This window comes from Procambarus clarkii, chromosome 42 (assembly GCF_040958095.1).
Source record: "Procambarus clarkii isolate CNS0578487 chromosome 42, FALCON_Pclarkii_2.0, whole genome shotgun sequence".
Classification (NCBI taxonomy): Eukaryota; Metazoa; Arthropoda; class Malacostraca; order Decapoda; family Cambaridae; genus Procambarus; species Procambarus clarkii.
In genome coordinates this window covers 23,126,693-23,141,494 of record NC_091191.1, presented here as the reverse complement: position 1 = coordinate 23,141,494, position 14,802 = coordinate 23,126,693, and the positions used below count along the sequence as shown (strand labels likewise).

The 14,802-nt window shown below is 52.1% G+C and overlaps 3 protein-coding genes across 4 annotated transcripts in view; all 3 read right to left on the bottom strand.

Annotated features, from left to right (window-relative positions):
* LOC123770245 (acetylcholinesterase) overlaps positions 1-14,802 on the bottom strand; it is a 488,614-nt gene that overhangs the window by 325,044 nt on the left and 148,768 nt on the right. The gene's annotated exons all lie outside the window — the stretch shown is intronic.
* Positions 779-7,053, bottom strand: LOC138373427 (micronuclear linker histone polyprotein-like). The gene is made up of 2 exons (XM_069339631.1): positions 6,826-7,053; positions 779-2,218 (listed from the first exon to the last, which is right to left on the bottom strand). Exons 1-2 carry the CDS (start codon positions 7,051-7,053, stop codon positions 779-781), a joined length of 1,668 nt encoding a protein of 555 aa, XP_069195732.1.
* LOC138373426 (autotransporter adhesin BpaC-like) lies at positions 7,710-11,698 on the bottom strand. The gene is made up of 2 exons (XM_069339630.1): positions 10,180-11,698; positions 7,710-10,105 (listed from the first exon to the last, which is right to left on the bottom strand). The coding sequence occupies exons 1-2, from the start codon at positions 11,696-11,698 to the stop codon at positions 7,710-7,712; spliced, it is 3,915 nt and encodes a 1,304-aa protein (XP_069195731.1).

The following is a 14,802-nucleotide window of genomic DNA, read 5'->3' as shown; positions in this document are numbered from 1 at the left end:
CACACCGGTAAATGATGGTTCAAAATGGTATTATTTGTTATTGTAGAATAATTAGGTTTATTAAATATTAAATTGACGTTCCTTTCACTCTCTCTTCCCACATTATAATCATTCATTATTCACCTCCTAAAATCTTTAACCCATTAACTGTGTTCCTTTCCACCCAATTTTTCACGTCTAACTGCTCTCAAACTTCCGCTGAGGCATTTGCCTCTGCCACAATTCCATCTAAACTCGGCGCCCCAAACTTCCTGGCCACAGTCCTCCTCCAAACTTCCCGCTCCAACATGCACTTCAGAATTCCCTGTTCGGTTTCCTCTAAGTCTCAGTTCTCTTCCCAATTTCCAAAGTTGGACACCTGGACCCACTGTATTAAAGTTCCTCCGGTTATCTCACCCAAAATAAATACCTCGTTAAACTCCTGTGACTTGTCGTGCCAGACTTGTCGTGCTTGACTTGTCGTGCTTGACTTGTCGTGCTTGACTTGTTGTGCTTGACGTGTCGTGCCTAACTTGTCGTGCTTGACTTGTCGTGCTTGACTTGTCGTGCTTGACTTGTTGTGCTTGACGTGTCGTGCCTAACTTGTCGTGCTTGACTTGTCGTGCTTGACTTGTTGTACTCACCTAATTGTACTCACCTAGCTGTGCTTGCGGGGGTTGAGCTCTGGCTCTTTGGTCCCGCCTCTCAACTGTCAATCAACTGGTGTACAGGTTCCTGAGTCTATTGGGCTCTATCATATCTACACTTGAAACTGTGTATGGAGTCAGCCTCCACCACATTACTGCCTTGTCTTGTTGTGCCTGACTTTTTGTGCCTGACTTGTTGTGCTTGACTTGTTGTGCTTGACTTGTCGTGCCTGACTTGTCGTGCCTGACTTGTCGTGCCTGACTTGTCGTGCCTGACTTGTCGTGCCAGACTTGTCGTGCCAGACTTGTCGTGCCTGACTTGTCGTGCCTGACTTGTCGTGCCTGACTTGTCGTGCCTGACTTGTCGTGCCTGACTTGTCGTGCCTGACTTGTTGTGCCTGACTTGTCGTGCCTGGCTTGTCGTGCCTGACTTGTCGTGCCTGACTTGTCGTGCCTGACTTGTTGTACCTGACTTGTCGTGCTTGACTTGTCGTGCCTGACTTGTCGTGCCTGACTTGTCGTGCCTGACTTGTCGTGCCTGACTTGTTGTGCTTGACTTGTTGTGCTTGACTTGTCGTGCCTGACTTGTCGTGCCTGACTTGTCGTGCCTGACTTGTTGTGCCTGACTTGTCGTGCTTGACTTGTTGTGCCTGACTTGTCGTGCCTGACTTGTCGTGCCTGACTTGTCGTGCCTGACTTGTCGTGCCTGACTTGTTGTGCTTGACTTGTTGTGCTTGACTTGTCGTGCCTGACTTGTCGTGCCTGACTTGTCGTGCCTGACTTGTCGTGCCTGACTTGTCGTGCCTGACTTGTCGTGCCTGACTTGTCGTGCCTGACTTGTCGTGCCTGACTTGTCGTGCCAGACTTGTCGTGCCTGACTTGTCGTGCCTGACTTGTCGTGCCTGACTTGTCGTGCCTAACTTGTCGTGCATGACTTGTTGTGCTTGACTTGTCGTGCTTGACTTGTCGTGCTTGATTTGTTGTGCTTGACTTGTCGTGCTTGACTTGTCGTGCTTGACTTGTTGTGCTTGACTTGTCGTGCTTGACTTGTCGTGCTTGACTTGTCGTGCTTGACTTGTCGTGCTTGACTTGTCGTGCCTCACTTGTCGTGCTTGACTTGTCGTGCCTGACTTGTCGTGCCTAACTTGTCCTGCTTGACTTGTCGTGCCTGACTTGTCGTGCTTGATTTGTCGTCCCAGACTTGTCGTGCCTGACTTGTCGTGCCTGACTTGTTGTGCCTGACTTGTCGTGCTTGACTTGTTGTGCCTGACTTGTCGTGCTTGACTTGTTGTGCCTGACTTGTCGTGCCAGACGTGTCGTGCCTGACTTGTCGTGCCTGACTTGTTGTGCCAGACTTGTCGTGCCTGACTTGTCGTGCCAGACTTGTTGTGCCAGACTTGTCGTGCCTGACTTGTCGTGCCAGACTTGTTGTGCCTGACTTGTCGTGCCTGACTTGTCGTGCCTGACTTGTTGTGCCTGACTTGTCGCGCTTGACTTGTTGTGCCAGACTTGTCGTGCCAGACGTGTCGTGCCAGACTTGTCGTGCCAGACGTGTCGTGCCAGACTTGTTGTGCCAGACTTGTCGTGCTTGACTTGTCGTGCCAGACTTATCGTGCTTGACTTGTCGTGTCAGACTTGTCGTGCCAGACTTGTCGTGCCAGACTTATCGTGCTTGACTTGTCGTGCTTGACTTGTCGTGCCAGACTTGTCGTGCCAGACTTATCGTGCTTGACTTGTCGTTCTTGACTTGTCGTGCCAGACTTATCGTGCTTGACTTGTCGTGTCAGACTTGTCGTGCCAGACTTGTCGTGCCAGACTTATCGTGCTTGACTTGTTGTGCCAGACTTGTCGTGCCAGACGTGTCGTGCCAGACTTGTCGTGCCAGACTTGTCGTGCCAGACTTGTCGTGCCAGACTTGTCGTGCCAGACTTGTCGTGCCAGACTTGTCGTGCCAGACTTGTCGTGCCAGACTTGTCGTGCTCAACGTGTCACTGGATGGCCTGCGCACAAGCGCACCGTTCTCGGCCACACTCGCGCAGGCACAAGCACACAAACACAACCAAAGTAATTTAGAAGCAAATTACAAGCAATTCAGAAAAAAACAAGAAAATAGAGGAAATTGTTTACATGAATTACGCATCAACTCACCATGCAATACAATGCTGTATGATGAATTTTTCGGGGCATTATAGTGCCAGGAAGGGTGCCAGGAGAGGTGAAAAATGCTTTACCCCGGGTCACAGGTCAAGGGTTATGAAGTGTGACGTAAGCAGTTTGGTCTGTGTTACGGACCCGAGTCCAGCGTCGGAGCACGGAGCAGTGACGACAACGCCATCTGTGAGTCCGCTCCCGAAACCCACTCCAAATAGACGACGCCATCTAGTGAGGACGGGATATACCGGCCACAGGTGCTGGATTCCCACCTTAATCAGCTCATAACATAGCAGCTGCTGACCTCTGGTGAGGTGGCGCTTAGACAGCAATGCCATCTATGGAATGAAGAGGTGGACGTTTGTGTCTAAGCCTGTTAGTGAGGTTCCCTAGAGCGTCCCAGTATTAATGACGTATCTGATTACAGAGTCGACCTGGCACTGCTGTATTGGATGATGGATGAGTCTACCCAAGGCAGCCAAGGTCTCTTCACGAGTCTGCTGAAGAAGCTGTGAGTTACCCCCGGACGAACTCCGTTGAGAGTATTAGCCTGCCTGTGACGTGGCAGTGTCGGGAATCGTCTTATCCGGGTCTGGCTGGTGGAAGAGACTAGCCACTGTGATGCTTAATGAGGAGAGTGATCAGCGGGATCACACGAGGCTCCTGCCTAGGGCTCACAACCCTAGTATCGGTCGTGGAGTGGCCTACACAGCGGAGCTGATCGGTACCTGCCAGCTACAGGCTGGATTGTGGTTGAAGGCCTCCACGACGAAGCACCCAGTGGGACTGTGATTTGGCTGGCCTGTGGCCAGGGTAGATTTGCCAAGAGAATCATAGAGGATTCATCGTGGGCCACGGAAGAAGGAACCAGAGCTACCCAGAGTGAGCACCGTGGAGCATCCTGTGTCTTCGGAGGAAGACAAGCTTGTACATAATCGTGTAGTGATAACCCCTGTGTGCAACTGTTATATATTTATTTATGGTGGTGGTGAAAATATATATATAAATTGGAACATTTGTATCCCTCCCCCTTTAAAACAACTTGCGTTACGGAACACACCCCTTGAAAGCCTCTACTAACTTGGGGCCGAATTCCCAAACTCTACTAACATCAGAGAAGAACCCGGTTGCGTCCCACAAGGGCCGTAACAGTCTGTAAGCTCACAGTCTCCAGATCACATTGTGTGTACAAGGAACGCAAGGGGCAGTGACAGGTGTAGGGACATGTGTTGGGACGGGTGTAGGGATGGGTGTAGAGACAGGGGCAGTGACAGGTGTAGGGACGGGTGTAGGGAACGGGTGTAGGGGACGGGTGTAGTGACAGGTGTAGGGATACGTGTAAGGACAGGTGTAGGGATACGTGTAAGGACAGGTGTAGTGAGAGATCTAGGGACAGATGTAGTGAGAGATGAAGGGAAATGTGTAGTGACAGGTGTAGTAACAGGTGTAGTGACAAGTGGAGAGACGGGTTTAGTAACAGGTGTAGTGACTGGTGTAAGGACAGGTGTAGTGACAGGTGTAGTGACAGGTATGAATCAATAATACTTCATTCTAACATTTATCACGATAAAACATTTATGTTCCTATATTCCTTTCCTCAGTTACTGGAAGAGTAACATTATGCCCATTAGTTAACTAGTATACATGGTTTGTGTTAACTGTATCATGCTGTAGTGTGCTTGTATCATGCTGTAGTGTGCTTGTATCATGCTGTAGTGTGCTTGTATCATGCTGTAGTGTGCTTGTATCATGCTGTAGTGTGCTTGTATCATGCTGTAGTGTGCTTGTATCATATATTCTTGTGATGTTATTGCATGTTTATTTATGTGTGTGTATGGGGGGAGGGGAGGCAGTGGCGTCTGGTGGGGAAAGTGACCATATTTGCATGTCTGTAATGATGCACGCAGTGTACCCAACTTAGCATCGTGATTTAAACCCCTTGTAATTATTCTTGTTAGTGTTTGCACAAATTTTTAAATTACCTCTTATTAGAGATTATTGCATATTCTTTTGTGGTTAATGATGTTTGTAAGTATTGCTCTCTGCTAGCAGAGTATCCCAGAGTAGTCCTGTGAGTGGTAATGTGTAGACGCCACACCTGCAAGAGGAGCCACACATCTATGGATCATCCAATAAAATCAGCAGACTTCTAGATGTTACTACTGCTCGGCTTAGACTCGGTTACAAGTATCTCTGGGAATTCTCATTATCTGCTGATGTAGACCTGACCAAATGTAAACTGTGTCAACAAAATTATTCGCACACCCTCCGTCACTATGTGATGGAGTGCGAAAAGATACGTGAATTTAGAGACAATTCTATAACCAATGTTCCAGCGATGTGTCAATATTTCATTCAAATTTATCTGCTACCAGAAATTTTAGCCAAATATCCTCAGTTTGTTAACTGTAGGTAGTAACTAAGTGATTGTAACCTATCCACCGCTGCCCACTGGATGGGGGGGCGGTGTGCAGGACAAACATATCAATTGTGACACTAGCTCTCCACATATGTCAGTTGCTTAATTTAGAACCTGTACTTGTGGTCGATCTCGAACCCATTGATGATGTGACGACTTATACTGAATTTTGTAACTAGCTCATCAAGATTGTAACTTGATTAGCTAAATGAATTGTGGGGTTCAGTCCCTGAGCCCATTATGTGCCTCTGTAACCCTTTCCACTACCGCCCACTGCCCTACCACTACCGATAGGTATGGGGTGCATAATAAATGAACTAAACTAACCCGCGTGGGTGTAACTGGCTGGAGACGATCTGTATTAGAGATGAGTCCTGGTGTTATACTCAAATTCTGTCAGTTGAAATGTAACCAATCACAGGCGAGTAGGCCTCTGACGTCATGCCAGACAGAGGAGCATCAGGCATGCTCCCAGCAGCCTCAGTTATCCTCACAGGCTCAGAGTAGAAGGACCTCGGCTAGGCAGATATATACCTTGCTATCTCAGTCAATAAATATATACAGAAGCGACTACTGAGTCTACATTCTACCCGAACAAGGCAAACGAATACTTGGAGCTTGTGTCTTGCTCAATTAACCTAGCAATTTATCTCGTAGATTTATATTTTGCATATTCATTTATTCATGATTGATCAGTGGTTATTACACGTCATTATTATAGTAAACCTTTCTGTGGATACCTGATGCTTGACTTTTATTTGGTTTCTTTGTTATTCCTTCATGAAGTATATTGATGTACTTGTGAAGCGCTCGTTATCAGGTATCCCTAGACACTGACATTGACAAGGTCACATTTACCGATTAATCATTACGACTGTAAGGCACATGAACCTTATCCATATGCAAGGGCCCATAACAGTGACAGGTGTAGTGGCAGGTAAAGGGACAGGTGTAGGGACAGGTATAGTGACAGGTGTAAGGACAGGTGTAAGGACAGGTGTAAGGACAGGTTTAGGGACAGGTGTAGTGACAGGTGTAAGGACAGGTGTAAGGACAGGTGTAAGGACAGGTGTAAGGACAGGTGTAAGGACAGGTGTAAGGACAGGTGTAGTGACAGGTGTAAGGACAGGTGTAAGGACAGGTGTAGTGACAGGTGTAAGGACAGGTGTAAGGACAGGTGTAAGGACAGGTGTAAGGACAGGTGTAAGGACAGGTGTAAGGACGGGGTTACACATACTAAGCAGTGCGAGTCTTCCTTCATAAGTCACTGTTGTGAAGGTCACGAGAAGGAGTCCGGCCGTGTGTACATGGTCCAGGAGGTCGTGTGTGTGTACATGGTCCAGGAGGTCGTGTGTGTACATGGTCCAGGAGGTCGTGTGTGTGTACATGGTCCAGGAGGTCGTGTGTGTGTACATGGTCCAGGAGGTCGTGTGTGTACATGGTCCAGGAAGCTGTGCACCTGGAGAAGCGACTCTGTGTTTTGATTAGTTTTAGACGCTGTGATCGAAGTTGTTCTCCACCTGGTGGTCATAGGTTGTGGTGGCCAAGAGGGGAACTGTAAGGAACTGGTTGAGAGGAACTGGAAATAGAGGTGAATGAGAGGGAGAGAATGTTCGGTGGCCCGTCCACCTTAGCTTGACATTCTTCGATTGGCATCAGTATGGATGGTGAGTGATGTTCTTGAGCGGTGACGGCCGTGCTTGGGGGAGTGGGTGAGGCGTACCGCGCTTCTCTAACATGTTCTTCTTTGGCTTTGTTGCCGGCTGTGTTGTACTCCTCGTCAGTGTCGCTGTTTGTGGGTACAGAGCGTAGTAATCTGGGCCGACAGTTCCCGGGTCCAGCAAGTGGATGTCGCATGTTTCGTGACTAACTTGGCTAGGATGACCCATTGGGTATTCCGCTTTGCGTTGTTGAGTTGGTATTGGCGGTTGTACTGGTCGGTCGTGGCTGCTCTGGCCATGGGAGTGGCGGGGTATCAACCTGTCCTCTTACAAATTACGTCTGAATTTACACGTTTGCCCGTATGGCCGAAAATAGACGTAATTTGAAAATGAAAAATATTTAAAAATAAATTTTGGATTTTTTTTTAACAGCAAGTTAAGGGTCCTCTGGTAGGTTAGGAGGGCAAGAAGTTCTCCTATGGTTTTAAAACGTCATGAAAACCGTTAATCGAAAGTTTCCTCTCCTAACCTAACCGAGTAAGTCAGAGAACTTAAAACAGAAAACGGGACAGTACGTCACTTTCGTGAGCCGATTTCATTTCAAATTACGTCCATTTTTGGACATACGGGCAAACGATTGAAAGTGACGTGATTTTAAGAGGACGGGTTGTTTGCCTGGTGATTGGAGGTTGACGATTGTTACTCCGTTACGAATTTCGTAGTCCTTCCGGCAGTTTGTGGCCTTGTTTACGTTCTGGAGAGGAGGCGGATGTACCTGATGCTCTTATACATCCTGTATAAGAGCTGTAGGCTCGGCTGCTGGACCGGTTGGCTCACTGGAGTTGCAAGGGGTTATAGGAGTGGGGCTCTGGAGGGCAACACTGCTATAGGAGTGGTACTTGTAGCGGGAACTGGGTGTGTTGGGGTCGGCGTCACAGGACTGAGTCCTGTTGCAGGATCGTGTATGTTGTGTGTAATGTTGTGGGAGAAGTATTTGCAGAAGTAGCTGGAGCCAAGGCCAAGGTTACCGGAGCTGGAGGCGCCGTTGCAGGAGCTGGAGGCGCCGTTGCAGGAGCTGGAGGCACCGTTGCAGGAGCTGGAGGCACCGTTGCAGGAGCTGGAGGCGCCGTTGCAGGAGCTGGAGGCACCGTTGCAGGAGCTGGAGGCACCGTTGCAGGAGCTGGAGGCGCCGTTGCAGGAGCTGGAGGCACCGTTGCAGGAGCTGGAGGCACTGTTGCAGGAGCTGGAGGCACCGTTGCAGGAGCTGGAGGCGCCGTTGCAGGAGCTGGAGGCACCGTTGCAGGAGCTGGAGGCGCCGTTGCAGGAGCCGGAGGCACCGTTGCAGGAGCTGGAGGCGCCGTTGCAGGAGCTGGAGGCGCCGTTGCAGGAGCTGGAGGCGCCGTTGCAGGAGCTGGTGGCGCCGTTGAGGGAGCTGGTGGCACCGTTGCAGGAGCTGGAGGCACCGTTGCAGGAGCTGGAGGCGCCGTTGAGGGAGCTGGTGGCGCCGTTGCAGGAGCTGGAGGCGCCGTTGCAGGAGCTGGTGGCGCCGTTGAGGGAGCTGGTGGCACCGTTGCAGGAGCTGGTGGCGCCGTTGAGGGAGCTGGTGGCGCCGTTGCAGGAGCTGGAGGCGCCGTTGCAGGAGCTGGAGGCACCGTTGCAGGAGCTGGTGGCGCCGTTGCAGGAGCTGGAGGCACCGTTGCAGGAGCTGGAGGCGCCGTTGCAGGAGCTGGTGGCGCCGTTGAGGGAGCTGGTGGCACCGTTGCAGGAGCTGGTGGCGCCGTTGCAGCAGCTGGTGGCGCCGTTGCAGGAGCTGGAGGCACCGTTGCAGGAGCTGGAGGCGCCGTTGCAGGAGCTGGAGGCACCGTTGCAGGAGCTGGAGGCACCGTTGCAGGAGCTGGAGGCACCGTTGCAGGAGCTGGTGGCGCCGTTGAGGGAGCTGGTGGCACCGTTGCAGGAGCTGGTGGCGCCGTTGCAGGAGCTGGAGGCACCGTTGCAGGAGCTGGAGGCGCCGTTGCAGGAGCTGGAGGCGCCGTTGCAGGAGCTGGTGGCGCCGTTGCAGGAGCTGGTGGCGCCGTTGCAGGAGCTGGAGGCACCGTTGCAGGAGCTGGTGGCGCCGTTGAGGGAGCTGGTGGCGCCGTTGCAGGAGCTGGAGGCACCGTTGCAGGAGCTGGTGGCGCCGTTGAGGGAGCTGGTGGCGCCGTTGCAGGAGCTGGTGGCGCCGTTGCAGGAGCTGGTGGCGCCGTTGCAGGAGCTGGAGGCGCCGTTGCAGGAGCTGGAGGCACCGTTGCAGGAGCTGGTGGCGCCGTTGCAGGAGCTGGAGGCACCGTTGCAGGAGCTGGAGGCACCGTTGCAGGAGCTGGAGGCACCGTTGCAGGAGCTGGAGGCGCCGTTGCAGGAGCTGGAGGCACCGTTGCAGGAGCTGGTGGCGCCGTTGCAGGAGCTGGAGGCACCGTTGCAGGAGCTGGTGGCGCCGTTGCAGGAGCTGGAGGCGCCGTTGCAGGAGCTGGTGGCACCGTTGCAGGAGCTGGAGGCGCCGTTGCAGGAGCTGGTGGCGCCGTTGCAGGAGCTGGTGGCGCCGTTGCAGGAGCTGGTGGCGCCGTTGCAGGAGCTGGAGGCACCGTTGCAGGAGCTGGTGGCGCCGTTGCAGGAGCTGGAGGCGCCGTTGAGGGAGCTGGTGGCGCCGTTGCAGGAGCTGGAGGCGCCGTTGCAGGAGCTGGTGGCGCCGTTGAGGGAGCTGGTGGCGCCGTTGCAGGAGCTGGAGGCGCCGTTGCAGGAGCTGGAGGCACCGTTGCAGGAGCTGGAGGCACCGTTGCAGGAGCTGGAGGCGCCGTTGCAGGAGCTGGAGGCGCCGTTGAGGGAGCTGGTGGCGCCGTTGCAGGAGCTGAAGGCGCCGTTGCAGGAGCTGGAGGCACCGTTGCAGGAGCTGGAGGCACCGTTGCAGGAGCTGGAGGCGCCGTTGCAGGAGCTGGAGGCGCCGTTGAGGGAGCTGGTGGCGCCGTTGCAGGAGCTGGAGGCGCCGTTGCAGGAGCTGGTGGCGCCGTTGCAGGAGCTGGAGGCACCGTTGCAGGAGCTGGAGGCGCCGTTGCAGGAGCTGGAGGCGCCATTGAGGGAGCTGGTGGCGCCGTTGCAGGAGCTGGAGGCGCCGTTGCAGGAGCTGGAGGCGCCGTTGCAGGAGGAGGTTCCTGTCTCGTTCCCGGGATCACCGTCTGGAATGTTGACGGTCGGGTAGGCGATGGGAGGTGAGTAGTCTATTGATTATCTGAACAAACAAACTATCGTCAGAGCCGGTGAGCCTGCCAGCGGCGTGATGTAAGCCCTGCACTCTGCTGTGGTCGCGGGGCCGAGTTGGTGGCTGCTGGGGCAGGTGGCGAGGTCTGCTGGCGGGTGTGGCCTCCCGGGGGACGTGTTGGTGGCTGCTGGGGCAGGTGGCGAGGTCTACTGGTGGGTGTGGCCTCCCCGGGGACGTGTTGGTGGCTGTTGGGGCAGGTGGCGAGGTCTGCTGGCCGGTGTGGCCTCCCAGGGACGTGTTGGTGGCTGCTGGGGCAGGTGGCGAGGTCTGCTGGCGGGTGTGGCCTCCCAGGGGACGTGTTGGTGGCTGCTGGGGCAGGAGGCGACGTCTGCTGGCGGGTGTGGCCTCCCAGGGACGTGTTGGTGGCTGCTGGGGCAGGTGGCGAGGTCTGCTGGCGGGTGTGGCCTCCCAGGGACGTGTTGGTGGCTGCTGGGGCAGGTGGCGAGGTCTGCTGGCGGGTGTGGCCTCCCGGGGGACGTGTTGGTGGCTGCTGGGGCAGGAGGCGAGGTCTGCTGGCGGGTGTGGCCTCCCGGGGGACGTGTTGGTGGCTGCTGGGGCAGGAGGCGAGGTCTGCTGGCGGGTATGGCCTCCCGGGGGACGTGTTGGTGGCTGCTGGGGCAGGTGGCGAGGTCTGCTGGCGGGTGTGGCCTCCCGGGGGACGTGTTGGTGGCTGCTGGGGCAGGAGGCGAGGTCTGCTGGCGGGTGTGGCCTCCCGGGGGACGTGTTGGTGGCTGCTGGGGCAGGTGGCGAGGTCTGCTGGCGGGTGTGGCCTCCCGGGGGACGTGTTGGTGGCTGCTGGGGCAGGTGGCGAGGTCTGCTGGCGGGTGTGGCCTCCCGGGGGACGTGTTGGTGGCTGCTGGGGCAGGTGGCGAGGTCTGCTGGCGGGTGTGGCCTCCCAGGGGACGTGTTGGTGGCTGCTGGGGCAGGTGGCGAGGTCTGCTGGCGGGTGTGGCCTCCCAGGGGACGTGTTGGTGGCTGCTGGGGCAGGTGGCGAGGTCTGCTGGCGGGTGTGGCCTCCCAGGGGACGTGTTGGTGGCTGCTGGGGCAGGTGGCGAGGTCTGCTGGCGGGTGTGGCCTCCCCGGGGACGTGTTGGTGGCTGCTGGGGCAGGTGGCGAGGTCTGCTGGCGGGTATGGCCTCCCCGGGGACGTGTTGGTGGCTGCTGGGGCAGGTGGCGAGGTCTGCTGGCGGGTGTGGCCTCCCAGGGGACGTGTTGGTGGCTGCTGGGGCAGGTGGCGAGGTCTGCTGGCGGGTATGGCCTCCCCGGGGACGTGTTGGTGGCTGCTGGGGCAGGTGGCGAGGTCTGCTGGCGGGTGTGGCCTCCCAGGGGACGTGTTGGTGGCTGCTGGGGCAGGTGGCGAGGTCTGCTGGCGGGTGTGGCCTCCCAGGGGACGTGTTGGTGGCTGCTGGGGCAGATGGCGAGGTCTGCTGGCGGGTATGGCCTCCCCGGGGACGTGTTGGTGGCTGCTGGGGCAGGTGGCGAGGTCTGCTGGCGGGTGTGGCCTCCCAGGGGACGTGTTGGTGGCTGCTGGGGCAGGTGGCCGTGACCGCATAACCGTGACCGTGATTGCTGTAAACAATTACAGCAATCAACGCAAAGAAAGGTAGTGTGCATTTCAATAAACTTCAAGGCGACTATGGCTTAGGATATGCCTACGGCAATGTTAAGACGCATAAACCAGGTAACCCACTACGCCCTATAATCAGCCAAATACCAACCCCAACTTATCACCTGGCAAAGAAACTCAATGAACTCCTAACTCCATACACTCCAAGTAAGTTTAGTCTACAATCATCAGCAGATTTCCTAGAATTGATCAAATCTACCCAGCCCGATGGAATCATCGCTTCCCTGGACGTTGAATCCCTTTTTACCAACGTCCCAGTCGACACAACCATAGGAATGATACTGGACAGAGTATACAGAGACGAGAGCACCCCCAAATTAGACATACCTGAGCCACACTTGAAAAGTCTTCTCGAAGCATGTACAAAGGAAGCCCCTTTCATCAGTCCACAAGGAGACACGTATTTACAAATAGACGGAGTAGCAATGGGCTCCCCCTTAGGAGTTTTATTTGCTAATTTTTATATGGGAACCATCGAAGATAGGGTCTTCAGTAGCAGACAAAAACCAACTGTATACTGCCGTTATGTAGATGACATATTCGTAATAGTAAAAGACTCAGATGAACTAATTGACCTAAAAAGACACCTAGAGAGAGTCAGTACTCCGATTTACACATGAAAATAGTGAAAATAACAGTCTGCCATTCTTGGATGTACTAATAACAAAAACAGGAACCTCTTTAAGCACCAACGTATATACCAAGCCCACCAACATAGGATTATGCCTGAACGGTAGAAGTGAGTGCCCCCAAAGATACAAAGCCAGTGTTCTCAATGCTTATATTCGTCGAGCGCTTACCCACTGCTCTGAATGGAGCAACGTGAGTAGAGAGTTTGAAAGAGTAACTCAGGTATTGGTGAACAACGGATATAGCAACGCGGAAATAAACGCTGCTATAAGAAGACACATGGACCGTTGGTATAATTCAGAACCTAGAACAGAAACCACAACACCCCCAATAAAATTATATTACAAATCAACCATGCACAGTGAACATATAAAAGAGGAAAGAATAATGAAAGAAATAATCCGTAAAGGAGTAAAAAGCACTACTCCTAACCAAAACATAAACCTGATAATATTCTACAAAACCAAGAAGACTTCCGAACTCCTTATCAAAAACAGCCCGAAGCCGACGGAGAACCCTCTACAGCAGTCAAGCGTTGTATACATGTACACTTGCCCTCACGAAGGATGTAACCTTCAATGTAAGTACATAGGTATGACGTCGACCAAGCTGACGAGGCGTTTGACATGCCATCTTCAATCTGGTGCCCCTAGGAATCACATGAGACAAGCCCATGACATTACTCTAACAAGAGAAATGTTGAACAAGAATACTTGCATAATAGACAAAACCCAAGATTCAAGAAGATTACAAATTCTTGAGGCAATTCACATAAGAATAGAGCGACCTACCATGAACCTACACCAGTAGTAAAGGGACCTCGTCTTGGAGAGTTGCGAAAGACAGGGGCCTTAAGAAGACTTTGATAAAGCCGCCTTCAAACGCCATAGCAACTTCTAATTCATTTGACGTTTTGGAGGACGAGTGCTGTGGTGAGACTGCGGATCGCGCAAAAGGGAAAGCAACGAAGAGAAAGGAAGAGCAGGCCCCTCAGAAAGTAAAGGTACCTAAGCAAACATTAGTTGTGGGAGATTCCCAGATAAGGTATTTGGATAGAGCGTTTTGTGCTAGAGATAGGGGGAACAGGTTAAGGGTTTGCTATCCCGGAGCTGGCATTGGTGATATTATAAAAAACATGAATGATATTATGGCTGGTAATGGGAACAATCCCATTATTTGCATTAGCGTGGGAGGAAATGATGTTGGTCGAGTTAGGAGTGAGGAACTGATTCAGAGGTATAAAACAGCCATAGAATTAGTTAGGAGCAAGGGAGGAATCCCGATCATATGTGGCATTCTTCCAAGAAAGGGAGTGGGAAATGAATGGATATCGAGGGCACTTGGTGTCAATTGCCGGCTGGAAAGATATTGCAAATCAAATGCAATATCTTTCATAGACAACTGGGAACACTTCTATGGAAGAAATGAAATGTATGCTCGTGATGGGGTGCATCTATCGAGAGCTGGGGTTGTTGCTGTTGCGAACTCGTTGGAAGAAGTGGTTAGAGGTGTTTGTTTGGGTTTAAACTGTTAGTAGATAGAGGTATGGGAATTGATTTGGAGGAAGGAGGTAATAAAAGTATGTGTTTGTGGGAGAAAGGAATTGGCAAAACGATCAGGGAAAGAGAAGGTCCGCAAAATAACAATTCACTTAGGGTATATTACACTAACAGTAGAAGTCTAAGAAATAAAATTAACGAATTAAATGCTCTTGTCTGCACAGAAAAAATAGATATTATTGCACTTACCGAAACGTGGATGAATGTAGAAAATAGAGAACTATTAGCTGAATATCAAATATACGGATTTAAACTATTTCACACAGATAGATATATTAGACGAGGAGGTGGAGTAGCCATATATGTTAGGGACAATTTGAAATGTAGTCTCAAAGAGGGAATCAAAACAGAGCCACACACAGAAACTATTTGGATAGAAGTAAACGAAAAAGCTAATAATATTATAATAGGAGTAATATATAGGCCACCAAATTTAGACAGAATGGAAGCAAAGCACCTATGGGATGAAATATCTAGAGCATCTAGATCTTACAGTATTTATGTCATGGGTGACTTTAATTTTAGCGGAATAAACTGGTTGAACAAAACAGGGAATAGTGAAGCAGAAGATTTTCTAGAATTAATTGACGATTGCTTTCTTACGCAACACATTAAGGAACCAACACGGGAAAATAATATTTTAGATTTAGTGTTAACTAACAGGGAAACGCAAATTAATGACATCGAAATAGGGAGTGAGCTAGGGAGCAGTGATCACAAAGAAATCAGATTTAGCATAGAATGGAATAGACCAGTAGGAGAAAATTCTGTTAAAGTGCCAGATTTTCGAAAAGCTGATTTTAATAGCCTAAGAAATTTTTTGGGTCAAATTGATTGGAA